Source organism: Rhipicephalus microplus, unplaced genomic scaffold, assembly GCF_043290135.1.
Source record: "Rhipicephalus microplus isolate Deutch F79 unplaced genomic scaffold, USDA_Rmic scaffold_14, whole genome shotgun sequence".
NCBI lineage: Eukaryota > Metazoa > Arthropoda > Arachnida > Ixodida > Ixodidae > Rhipicephalus > Rhipicephalus microplus.
In genome coordinates this window covers 36,208,649-36,222,423 of record NW_027464587.1, presented here as the reverse complement: position 1 = coordinate 36,222,423, position 13,775 = coordinate 36,208,649, and the positions used below count along the sequence as shown (strand labels likewise).

Here is a 13,775-nt window from a genome sequence, read left to right as displayed (position 1 = left end):
TTATGCGGTGTTGGTTTTGTACAAGGGGAGTCATGTGTTCTTGATGTTGTCGAAGTCATTGGGCGGAAAAAATTCCTCAAATTGCTTCCTGCATTGGTGTTCAAGGAAACGCTCTTGACGACGAGAATATTTCACTGGACGTAGAAAGCTGTCGACTACCAAGAGTGAAATCAACGATGAAAGATCAGCGGCTAACCCACGAGAAGCGAGTTGCACTTCACGCCTCCTCGTGCGTCAATGTTTTTTTTTTTTGCCTCCGTAGGTCACTTTGATTGTATTTATGTATAACATACTTCAGAGAGGTCAAAATAACAGCATAGTTTTTCTTGTGCAGTGTACATAGCCCGCATGCTGTGGCCAATACGCTCGGGCTTGACCAGCGGAGCGAAATGGTTAGAGCGATGAAACTTGAAGCTACGACTGCAAATAATCCACACCTTTTCGCTAACCTCTCCTGTTTTTCACCAGTACTTTCCAAACGACGTCACAACTGCGACGTTGTAAAAAGCATAAGTGTGTATTCACTCAATGTCCTTATTTCCATCATGCTCATGAAATGTGCAACACTCGAGTGCCGTGAATTGCGCACGGCTAGAGTCTGAGCATAACAGTGACAAAGCATGACTTCAATGTATGTTAAATGCTTGCGTTCTGTTGAAGAAGCAACTTTATGTTCGTGACTGCGCAAGTAATGAAGATGGCGTAGTTTGTTTGCAAACCGTCGCCACGTTAAACGTTCGGTCAAGTGCAGCCGCGATCGCGCTACTCTCAAGCGGCCTACTTTCGCGCCAAATCCATCAGGGAGGCTCGGTACATACAACTTCGGAGTGCCGTTTAGTTCATACGTCAATCCTAGTTCTTGCAGTTTTTTAGGCCGCAACGATTTTCCGAAAGCGTCGTTCATACATGGTTATGTAGCTGAAATATAACATTTCACACCTCAGCGAATAATCAGTTGGTTAGCTTCCAGGGTTTCAAAAAGTATTTTAGTCTCATATGACTTTCCGTGCATCTCATAACTTTATCCGGTAGAACAGGCACAGTCAGTGCTTGTCCAAAATATAATATCTATTCTTATGCTATCAAATTGGTTGACTCTCGTCTCGGTGCCATCTTGAATCGTACAGCGTGTCACCTATAGTTCATGGGCATTGCGAATGTTTTTCGAAAATAGTGCCGAATCTACGCAAGTGCTTTGCTGTCGAAGCCTAACGACGTGTATCTCAAAGTAAATAAAATAAACAACAGAGCGCATGACGTTCACTTGATAGATCCCAGGGGAATGATGACCGATTTCGGTGGTATCGAAGGTGCATTATACTTCTCCACACAACATGGTCGCTGGTCGCATTGAAAAACAAATGCGCCACTCTGCTGCCTAGACGTAGCATACACAGTAATTCTAGCGTTGAATAAAGTTACGTAGGATAGCCTTGGGCGCCGTTTAAAGGCTGTCGCTTGTCGCGTTTTGGGGAGCGGCGCCTCCACAAAGCCTGGTCTCTCCTGCGCGCGCGCTTACTAGACGCCTGGTTCAGGAGAAGACAAAGGTCACTTTCTCGCTACCGCGGCGGCGTTTACGAAAGGAGCACGCTGCTCACACACGAAGATGTAAGATTTGTGACAGTTGATTGTGCTTGTCCTGTGTAGGCTTGTGCGTTCGTATCGTGTGCCTTCCTGTTTGCACAGCGCGCTTTAGGTGTCGATCTGTGACACTGGTTACCCCGCGCTTGTCCTTTGTATGCTCAGTCCGTGCGTGTTTTCTGCTAGAGGTGCACGTTGTAAATTTCTAGCGCGCTGTTTGCTCCGAGGTGCTTGCCGTTGTTCACGTGACATTCTAGTTTGTTGCTGTAGAGATCCTTCCTTCACCCGTGTGGCGGAACAATAGCACAATACACGCTGAACTACTTCTGTGAGAATGCGTTTCACTTTCGCGTTTTGTATATTCCTAGAAAGAGGGATCAGCCACTTCTTTTTTTCATATGCGTACGGCTCCAGATAGCTCGAAAAGGAGTAAATGACAATTCGCTGATGTACCTGAAAATAATAGCTCAAATTGTGGCGAACAAAATCAGTTGATTTTCCTTTCAATGCATAACACAGAGCTTGATGCAGCGCAATAATAGTTTTTTCTGTATCGCAGGTGGAATGAACAGCCGTCGGACTCTGACTGGTCGACATCGGCCTCTGGCTTCGTGCCTCTGTTACCAGCTGGGAGAGCGTCAGTGGACGCAGCTGCCGGACCTTCAAGTGCCGAGGGCCTACCATGGTTGTGCTGCAGTACAGGGTACCCTGTTCGCCATAGGAGGGCGCGATAAGCGAGGAAGGTGAGTGAGAAACACTTGTACGACAAACACGAAACGCAGTGCCTTCTCACATTATGGTCTGGTTGGCTGAAAGAATGGCATAGACTGACGAAATGTTCCATGAGTTGGCTGAAAGAATGACATAGACTGACGAAATGATCCATGAGTTGGCTCACTCGTATGAAACCACTAGTTTCAGTCCGGGTGAGTGTTCTAGGAATTTCATTCAAAAAGACTCCAGGTAGGCGCTCTCCGCGGCCGTTCCTACTTTGTGTTCAACTAGCAAATTTTCGCGCCCGCCCACAGCGTGAGTCGGTGGACCTAAAGTGCAATAAAACCTGCAGCAAACGTCATAGAACAAGAAAGTTTTTTTTATTTTCTTAACGATGCTCGACTACATCAGGTGATTCAGTATGAATTTTTTGTGTTGAAAAGTTTTAAAGTACACAGGCTTGTAAAGAGCAAAATCACAATTTTCACACTCCCATCAGCTCTCGTACTTTTTTTCTGTGCCTTCCAACCTAAGTAAAGTCTTGAAGGACTCTGCTTTACTCTGTTTGCAAGCGTCTGGCAAGAAAAATGAGCCCACTCGGCAGCTTGTATGCGAATTGGTGAGACTGCGACAGGTTGGTTTCTTCCGCGTTTCTCCTGTGTAGCCATGTTTTAAAAAAGCAGGGTTAGTTGAGCCTTAAGCACTAAAGAAAAGCAAACACACTTACGAGCAGCTAAAATATCTGGACAACTCTGTCTATCTTGAAGATAATGTACCAACCAAAGGCAAACACAAAATACTGTGTTTGCTTCTATGAAACAATGTCAAAAAGGAACATTTTTTAGGCGGATGGCGATTCGCTGGTCAAAGCGCTTTTGGCCTCGCCCCATTAACTGGCAGCGGAAGCCAAATGGTTAAGGAAGGCTTTTGTTTAGTCCAAGTTAGTTTCAAACTGAAAGATATTTCTGGGGTGTGCATAGGTGAGCTCTACTTTTTACTCTACCTTGAGTAAAGCTCTTCTATCATTTCATTCTCGCACTGCCAATTGCTTGCTTTCTGGTTAGCTCAATTTGTATAGAGACCGCCTCGCAAACCTTTGGTGACGGGTTGGATGCCCGTACCAGCAGGAATCTTTCAGAAACAAAGCAACATTTCTTTTTTAGAAATCTGCATAATCTCCTTGTTGTTCGCGTCATAAACGGGTGGCTGTCTGTTTTACCTTTCTTAACCGTCGCGCTACATTGCGAGTCTCCACAGAACGTGTTTGAAGTTTGTAAATAAATTCGACCTTGCACTGCCACTTGTTAGTTTCCTGGTTAGCTCACAATTAGTAGAGCGATCAGCCCAGGAAGGCGTTGGTACCTGGTTCGATTCCGGACCAGGACGAATACTTCCGCGACTACAGGTTTTCCCGCTCACTTTAATCCAAGTGCCAGCCTAAATAATGTGCACGCCATTGAAATAATCTGAACGCCGCGCTATTTAATTCATGTGCCAAACATTTAATTAAAGCGCCAACATATTTATTCCAAGCGCCAACTCAATGAGGCCGCGTGCCAGTGAGTTTAATCCAAGTGCCACCGTGTTTAATTCAATTCCCGATGACTTCAATCCAGGTGCCAGTCAGTTTATTCGATGCACTAGAAACACATAGTTTGCCACTTTATGTAGCATAAATGTCAAAATAACGTAAACATGACGTCACAGGAAGAACTTTTCTTTCACCTATACATGCTAGCGCTTATGAAATGAAGTGGGCAGTGCTACTTCTCCTTAACGTTTTGGTGTCGTAGCTTGAAAATTAAAAAAAAAACAGAGAGTAATGATTGCATTTATGGGTACTAAATGTATTTGCTCATGGGGTCTATGATAGTCTATATTTCATGGCTATTGCATTATTTCGGCTAAACATGTACACCATCGCATATGCATAGATTCGCCTCGTATGCTCAGCAGATGGCATTCGGCTGCTTATTCGCTGAGGCTTTCGCAGTCGTGTGCTCATCCCAGTGAGAACAGTGACCGACAGATGACATTCATTCGTTCTCAAAATCAGAAATAACCACTTAAAAATACTAAACTTGCATTTATTCGGATTTATGTGGAATTAAGTTGTTATAAAAGCATCAAAGGAGATACACCAGTTTTCATGTAACAGACGACATTTAGCGCTGCTGAAGCTCGTTGGCTTGAAACACGTGCGTTTTCATACGGGCACATTTTCAGACGAGAAGAGAGCTTTGCTTGAAGTCATGGCTTGACGCAAACGAGGACCACACTTTGAAACACTGACAAACCTTGTCAAAAAGAAAAAAAACAGCCGTGTATAGCTGGTCGACAGGGCTATATATGTGGATGTCGACAGGCGTGGCGGTGACCTAAAGCAACTGGCCGAAGCTCTAGGCATCAACATTAGAACAGCAAGATCGATTACTGCTACCGACAGAGAAACATCAAAGCATGGTGGGGTTCAACAAGGAAGTTTGGACATAATGTCGTGAGTACTTTGAGACAAATTGTGGACAAAAACTGCACATTTACAATAAAGCAAATAAAGGAGGCCCTGGAGGAAAAAATGCCAGCAGTATAAATCAGTGCAAGCGCAGTCGATCGGTTGCTGGATGCCCACTGCTACTCGATGAAGCTAGTGACGCAGAGGCCTACAGATCGAAAACGTGACAATATCAAGCACAGCCTGCAGGCGTTCTTTTCTGCTGGATGCGGCTCGCCACTCCGTGCAAAAACACAGCACGTGGACAGCGTGGCCTTCGATCAGCACAATTTATCTTTCGTGGCTGCCACTTCGCGTGAAGATGACTTGTGAACGTTCGTCTCCGAGTCCTATAGGGCAGTTCTGTTTTAATAAATACACTCACCTGTGGCTATGTTGCATTTCTTGAATAATTATAATTAGTAGTAAGCACTCTTGCTTTCCATATATATATATATATATATATATATATATATATATATTTATATATATATATATATATATATATATATATATATATATATATATATATATATATATATATGTTTCCAATGGGCTAAACGTACTTGGGAAGAGAAGAAACACAACTTGGCGGTTGTCTTAATTTTATTACCAATGGTATTGACCAGTGGACCGGTCTTCGTCAGGGTTTGCGCAATCTTCCAATGTGCGATGAGAGGCATAATGCCGCGTAAAAAAAGAAACACGTACAGAAAAAAAACAACAGTAGGCCCAAGGACAAATGCGCGTTATTATCATTTTGTTTCTTCAGTGTTCGTTTCATCACGTTGGTCCAGTACGTCACAATACTACCAAGCTAAATGAACAATCAGTACCGTTCGTATTATTGGAGACATTATTTTGTTTGATTAACAAGATAAGAGCAAACAATAATGTAAGATATAACATTCATTGCCACATAAGGATGATCAGTTTGCGTTTTATGTGCACTTCAGGACAAAGACATATTGGAATTATCTCTTATTCACTCTGCCCCACGAGGGCCTCCTAATCCCTTGATTATGTAGCTGCCTTTGACCCATCACTGCACACGGCCAGGTTTTTGATACCTTGATATGTATTCTGGCACTCCTAAAAACAAAGCTTGTCCTTCGCATTATATGACTTGTCCATGTCATAAAATGTTGTAGTGTGTGCCGAAGCCAATTATGAGCTTTAGTGACGGACACTGAATTTCATTGCGCTGTAAAATATTCGGTAATGTGTTCCTACGTTTTCTTTCACTTTCATAATAATTATTTCACCTGTGGCAAGCACTCATTATACAAACTTGCACATAGAAAAGTATAAGCACTCCGAACACGGCTCAAGCGAACCACGGCAGTAATTTTTTTTCACGAATACCATCGGCGAATACCAATAATAATGATTTATTCTACCTTCCGACTATTGTCTTTTATACGGTAGGAACTGCATTTCAATTGCACTGCTGTTTTTACGCCTCGTATTCAGCTTTTTGTGCATTAATTAAACCAACTGGCACCTGAATAAAGTCATTGGCAATTGGATTAAACACGGTGGCACTTGGATTAAACTCACTGGCACGTGACCTCATTGAGTTGGCGCTTGGATTAAATGTTTGGCACATGGATTAAATAGTTTGGCACTGAGAATATTTTAATGGCATGCAGATTATTTGAGCTGGCTCTTGGATTAAAATGAGCGCGAAAACCTGTAGTAATCGTTCATTCTGAGAAATTCGTACGCATTTCCTTGGAGCTTCGCGTCACAAACGGATGGTTGTCCATTATTTCTTTTTTTACACTTCCGTCATCCTGTGGGTCTACGCAGAACCAATTTGAACTAAAACCTGATTTCCTCCCACGCTTGTGCTAACAGCTTGCCTCACTTATTTCAGTGTGCTATAGTTCACATTTATACGAAGCATGACTGGTGTAGGGGGAGGAGCCTTCACTTCCATAGGCAAGCAATTTCAATAGATGTTCTTGACTAAACATTTAGCGTGTGTAATTTGAGAATAAAATTATGGTTATTTGGTTGTAATCACTGATAACTCACATTTCAAAGCTCATTTTGAAAGGGTTCACGTAGTGCACTGGTCATACAATGACTAGGCTTTGGAAAGCATGGACACAAGATCAAAAAAGTTGATTGCATGCAAACACCTTCATGTGCAGATATCTACACAAGAAAGAAATACTATAAAAACAAAATAAAATATTTTCTGTTTCTGGAGATAGAATCGGGTCCCCACGTTTCAAATGCGTGTGCGTCGAATATTAGACCACGCTCCCATGCTAGCTCACTGTGAACTATACTGCATAGAACTGCGTTCTACTAAGTATGCAAAAACATTTGTGGGGCCACTGGATCAAAAATTGGCAGATCCCACGTGCAGTGACGATGAATGATGTGCGAAGCACGAGGAAGGAAGGCTGATATACCACTTGAAGATCAGCACAACGTTTCAAGGCGGACGTAAATTGTGCCGTACGTGACTACCATGTCATAATTTTGATGTTTAGACGTGTCACTTACCTTCAAAGTCTATTCACATCACCTGACACCATATTCGGTATATATGGTGAATGAAACGGGTGCGAGCGCGCTGTGAGCGTAGCTTGTAGTCTTGTCTTACAAGACATGCATGCAATGATTATGTTTGCACCCATGAAATACCTTCCTCTTTCATTCACGTCACGTAATACCAAATTTGGTATATGTGAAGGTAGCGAAACGACCCCGAGTACACAATGAGCGTAGCTTGTAGTCATGACTTACATGACATGCATGTCGCGATTTTCACGCTAGGGTCTCTCACTTATTTTCGTCAAGCAGTCATGGCATACAATACCAGTGTTACATGATGTCATCAGAACGAAAGCACCGCACTAGCAGCAAGACCATAAAATTTAAATAATGATGTTCGCGAGATACATATCATGATGTTTATGTCATGATTAGACACCTATGCTTGTCACAAAGTCATGTTTTCTCATACCACTTTCGGTATCTATATCATTATCGAAACGGCCAGGAGACCTAAACATCGTAGATGGGTAGATAGAAAGATTGACAGATAGATAGATAGATAGATAGATAGATAGATAGATAGATAGATAGATAGATAGATAGATAGATAGATAGATAGATAGATAGATAGATAGATAGATAGATAGATAGACGGACGGACGGACGGACGGACGGACGGACGGACGGACGGACGGACGGACGGACGGACGGACAGATAGATAGATAGATAGATAGATAGATAGATAGATAGATAGATAGATAGATAGATAGATAGATAGATAGATAGATAGATAGAGTCGTAGAAAAAAGGACTACATCGTCTAAATACACTAAACAAGAGTGTCACTTCAGGTCACATGAAACTGTGTCCATCATACGTTGGAATGTAACTGGAGCGGAGCACAGGCCTAAAAGGGGAGCTTTAAATTCATAGAGACCGTCAGGTGTAATAAACGCTGTTTTTTCTCAGTCACGTTCACCTACTTCAATCTGCCATTATCGGCTACGGAGATTCGTGGAAGAGAAAAAACGGGCGTGTCACAGGCGATCCAAAAGGTCGTCATTGTGAGGAAGAGGATATACTTCTTTTCTCATCATCTTGATCAGTTTACAGTATTCGACGCAGACTCGTAGTGAACCATCTTTCTTTTTAACCGGAACAACTGGTGACGCCCAAGGACTAGTCGATGTTTGAATTACGTCGTCGTCGAGCATTTGTTCCACTTCATGATGGATGGCATCCAGCTCCTTCTGTGACACGCGGTAAGCATGTTGGCGCACGGGTTGTGCGTTGGGCTCAGTGAAAATTCTTTGCTTCATTAGAGGGCATGACGATAGTTATAGCGCGAGAACAGAACAGTGACACAGAGACAAGAATGACACGAAAGACACGAGCGTGTCATTCTTGTCTCTATGTCACTGTTCTGTTCTCAGCTATAACTATCGTCATGCCTTACCAACTAGCTCAAGCTGCCACACTTCGTTAGAGGGCTTTGCCGGTCTCTCAACGTAGAGGCGAAACAGTCACTAAACAGTGAGAGAAGACAGAGGAGCCTTGCCCTCTTAGGTTCTTCTAACTGACGATTGACGTTGAGGCAACTAGTCACGTCAGTATCGCAGCTGTTCTCAGTCGAGATTATCGTAATCAAAGGGAAGGCGTCCAAATCATCCAATGTGTCCAAGTGAGCTATGGTTGTGCGTTTCGCAAAAAGCCTGTAATCGCCACTGAAGTAGGTCGTGACCCGGTGGTGCAACGGTAGCGCGTATGACTCCAGATTACCACTGAATTTCGTAACTAAAAGTGTAGTCTGGCCATTTCAGGGTTCAACGAGACTTCGAGTAATCGTGACTTCCTGATCAAGTAATAACGTCAGGTTACTTTTGGCGATGCCCGTAATTGACTGCTCCCGTGAACACTCAACAAGCACAATGATACTACTGCGAAGTGGCAACGTGACGAATTATCAACTAGGTGTAAGGCCACGCCACGATGTTCGTTCTCGATGTCAGAATCTGGAGAGAAACAGCAATACTTTCGAAAAAAATCACGCAGATTAATTATCGCTCCATACTCTTGTGGAACATCCATGCCCAAAATAACCGGCCGAGAACAGTTGAGCAGTACACGGAATGACGCTACAAAAGTTGACGCGCAAATCTCAAGCTTGGTTGGTGCACCTTCCAGTAGGAATACGAGGTGTCCTGCAGTGGTCATTAGTGTAGGGCCGTCCCACGTTGTCAGCGCCTTGTGTAGACAGGTGGCCAATGAAGCACTCATCACCCTGTAATCAGCTCCCGTGTCGATAAGCGCGGTCTCTGGATAACAGTCGACAGAAACGGTAATGACAGCGGACGTTCTGTTGGCGGTTTCAGAAACAGGTTTTAATGGTCCGTCGTAAGGCAGCGGCAGAGGGTATTTGTCCGTTCGCGTGACAGCGGCCTCACCTCCGGAGGTCACCGTTTTCAGTTTCCCTGGCGTGGGCTTGCGCCACTGACACCAGGGGACCCAAAGGCGAGTCGAGCGTGGTGCGTTGATATGGACGCACGGGGTGATGGTGACCTTGACTGTCATCGCGGCGGGACAAGAGCGTGAAGGCTACCTTCCAAGTAATCTGCAATTTCTTGCGGGCGCTCACCATAGCGTGGACAACGGGCTTCTGGGTGGAATCCACGTAGGCCTATTCGTCAGTAGCAACAGTCGCGGTACATGTGTCCAACTTCACCACAATGGTAGCACAAAGGACGATTGTTGGGTACACGACAGACGATGGAGTTCCGGGGGCCAGGAGAAAAATTCGTCGGAGAAGGTGGGCGATGGGCTGAACTTGGAGAGTGTCTGGGGGCCCCATCAGGTGGATGAGCAAAATGTGCCGTCGACGGCGTAGAGACGCGTAGGGCATCAGCGTGGGAACGCGTGAGAGGTTCGAGTTGCGATGGTGGTGAGGAACGAGTGAACTGCCTGATTTCGTTACAAACGACGTTGGTAAGAGCAGCGCTAATGGGAGGGGGTGCTGCATGAGATTTCCGAAGTTCTTCGCGTGCAATTTGCCGTATGAGTTCTGTGAGGACCTCCCTGTTATCACTTCCTGGTACAAGCGAGCACGCAGCGGACATGGCCGTCTGACTTTCATACTGTGACAACTGCTGCCGAAGCATGCGCCCCATAATTGTGTCCTCACGTATGAGCTCGGATACAGTCGTAGGGGGGTTACGCACAAGGCCCGCGAAAAGTTGCTCCTTTGCGCTTCGCATTAGCGGGTGCACCTTCTTGTCTTCTGGCATGTGGGGGTCAGCCTGTCGAAACAATCGTGACATCTCTTCGACAAACATGGCGATGCTCTCGTTCGGCATTTGAAACCATGAAGAAAGCACATGCTCTGCTGTCTCTCTCCGTTCGGGGTCACTGAATGCCTCGCGAAGCTGCCGATGGAATTCCTGCCAACTTGTGAATGAAGTTTCATGGTTCTCGCAGCACACACTAGCCGCGTCTAAGGGGGAGACATGCATGTTCTTCAACTTATGGCGATTGTCCCAGTGGTTCATGGCAGCGACCTGGTCGAAATGGTCTAGCCAGTCTTCGACATTCTCACCGGCATAGCCATGAATGTGTTGGGTGTGCGAGGCGTGTTGATGACGCAGGGTACGCTAGCGAATGGGTCATGCTCGGTTTCAGTTTCGGATGTTGCAAACATTGTCCTCATAAAACATGCCCAGAGGCCGTACTGCGGTGGTAGTCCTTGAAAGCGGTGGCTGCTTCGATTGATATCAGCAGACCCTGGTGCAGTGGCGGTGGTGGCTTCTGGTTCAGGACCAGCAGGCATAAGACGTTGCAGTACAGTACCAGCACATCCACCAGTCTGCCGTGAGAGGAAACGATAGACTGGAACTCGAAGTATACGACTGTTTACTCAGCCACTGCAGCCTTTCACTTCTTCGCTCTCTTCTGCCACCAACACAGCGTGGCAATATGGTGGTTTTGGACGTTATACCCCACATATATAATCAATCCTTAAACTGTGGCTCGAGGCGTACCTGATGTGTGTATTATTAGTAGTAGTAGTCGTAGTAGTATTCCACCACCTCTTTTTTAGTCCTAGAGATACTCGTTGGATGGGGGTGCTTGTATACTATGAGTATATGATTGAAAAAATTTGAAATGACTGTAATTGCAGTATTTTCTAGATGGACGGACGGACCAACGGACGGACGGACAAGCAGACGGACGGATGGATGGACAGGAAGACGCAAGATCGGACGGACGAATGGGCGCATGGACGGATGCTGGAACAGATGCACGGACAAATGGACGGAGGGATGGACAGAAGAACATCTGGAAGGTGGCACGGATGGATGCATGGATAGTAGCACGGACAAACGGAAGCACGGATGGATTGACGCGCGCTTCGCCCTACTCATCATTATTCATTTCGGGAATATGCTGACTTGTTTTGTAGAACAGCCGACTTGAAAAGCGGGGGACTATAGCTGGACCAAGGAACCATGCCAAAATTGTACGTCCTGGTGCCGTTGATCGTCGAGCGTCTCTCGTACGTCCGTTCTTCTAACTGTCCGTCCGTGCATCCATCCATCTGTGCGTCCATTCATTAACTCATCCCTGCGTCCATTCATGCGTCCATCCATCCCTTCATTCATTCGTGCGTCCGTTCAAATCTCTGTCTGTCCATCCATCCGTCCATCTATTGAACACTCCAAGTACCATCATCTCGCATCTTTTCATCATATGTTCAGCATATAGAGGTACCATCATCCATCGAACATTCCAGGGACTAAACGAAAGGTGGCACTCGCACACTGTCTTATGACCTGCGCTTTGTGTCTACTTCCCATCTTTCACCGCCTCCAGTTCACTATATTCATGGCACTGCGGACATACTATCGCTAAACCTTGCTAAAACGAAAAGGTTATGCCCAGCGAGTTTAACGTGGCAACTTTTTCTGTTCAGATATTGCTCTGTGTGAGTCCTTCTGGAACTAGCTTTCTGAGTAACCATCAAACTCAAGGCTAAGTTTATTGGATATTTAGTCACCATTACTCGTCTCTTAAAGTTATTTCATCAGAAATAACTATCTTTTATTTATGATTAACCTGTGCGGGTTTCCTCTTCAATTGGAAAGGATGCGTGCGCGTGCTGCTCCTCTAGTAGAGCCGTGGAGATGGCTACCTGCTACTACTGCGACGACGACTACTACTACTACTTCTACATACATCGCGGACGCAGGATCGAAGGCATAGGGAGCTTCACCCCCAAAAAATCCGCTCGCATCTTCCCACGGGAGGAACTCAAGTAAATGTGTCGGAAAGTGGTGGGGTAGTGCATAAATGTTGCGTAATTGGTTATTGTTTGGAAATGCTTATTTGTTATTTCATCTGTATTATTCTTATTCACTGAATGAAGGAGAGGCGTTCTCTTTAATGAGTGGTGGTATGCTGATGTGCGATCCAGTACCAGTTGGCACGAGACGCAAGCAAGCGGCACGAGACGCGAGGTGCGAGCATGTGCAGTTGCCGACGCCAGATTATCGAGTGTCCCCCGTTTCACAGCCGTTTCACAGGCAGTGCAGCTAAGAGTAGTGCCCTCTCGTCCAATCAGCGCTGTATGACCACCACAGATAGCCCCTGAAATGTTTTCCTATTCCAGCTCTAATTCGCAAGAACCACCTTGAGACGTTGAACATATCCTTAGAGTTGACTTGTTCATAATCTGTAGAGTGTTTTATTCATTAGTGAAATTACGAGAAAAAACCTGCATAAACGTATCTTTGCGCAGGCATGTTGTGAGGTAGTGATACCCCGCCTTTCGGAAACAAAGCGTCAATCATGTTGGTTGCGTCTGCGCAAGATGCGACTCCATCTGTGCCGCCAGTAACTATCCTTCGAATTTGCGGAGTTTTCCTAAGCTATCAAAGCACGTAGTTCTAAACCTTCTTGAAGGGCTTCACGTCGAATGAGGAAACAGTGCAAGTGTACTTTCACTTAAGAAGAGGCCCGTGAAACTGACCCACTTGAGCAAGCGAACACTGTATCGGTGGAGAACACATGGAAGTCACAGGCCAAGTCCTACCACCAAAGAAGCGTTCTTGCTGGAAAGGCAGCGATCAGACGTAAAATCTGGATGAATTTGAACTCAGCATCTTGCGAAAAGTGAATAATGGCTTTTTTGAGAAAGGCGAATTGCCAACTATCACCAAAGTAGTGCAGCAATTCAAAAAGGAGACGCTACCGACCACGCGCATGATGACGGTGCAGAGGATTTTGAAAAAGCATGGCTTCAAGTTCAAGAAACGCTTTCAGAAAACATTTCTCATAGAAGTGACGCACATCGGTTATAGTTGTCGTCGACACCTACGCCAAATAGTGGAGCAACGACGCCATGGTAAGACTATTTTTAAAGACGATCGTCTTTTCTGGGGACCTTCAATGCAAAACATTTGGTCTGTCTGTCTGTCTGTCTGT

The 13,775-nt window shown here is 45.2% G+C and overlaps 1 protein-coding gene across 1 annotated transcript in view; it reads left to right on the top strand.

Moving 5' to 3' along the window:
- LOC142784403 (beta-scruin-like) overlaps positions 1-13,775 on the top strand; it is a 315,658-nt gene that overhangs the window by 152,099 nt on the left and 149,784 nt on the right. Inside the window, exon 7 of the mRNA XM_075882771.1 lies at positions 2,141-2,324. Within this exon, the coding sequence (XP_075738886.1) occupies positions 2,141-2,324 (184 nt within the window). The remainder of the gene's footprint in view (positions 1-2,140; positions 2,325-13,775) is intronic.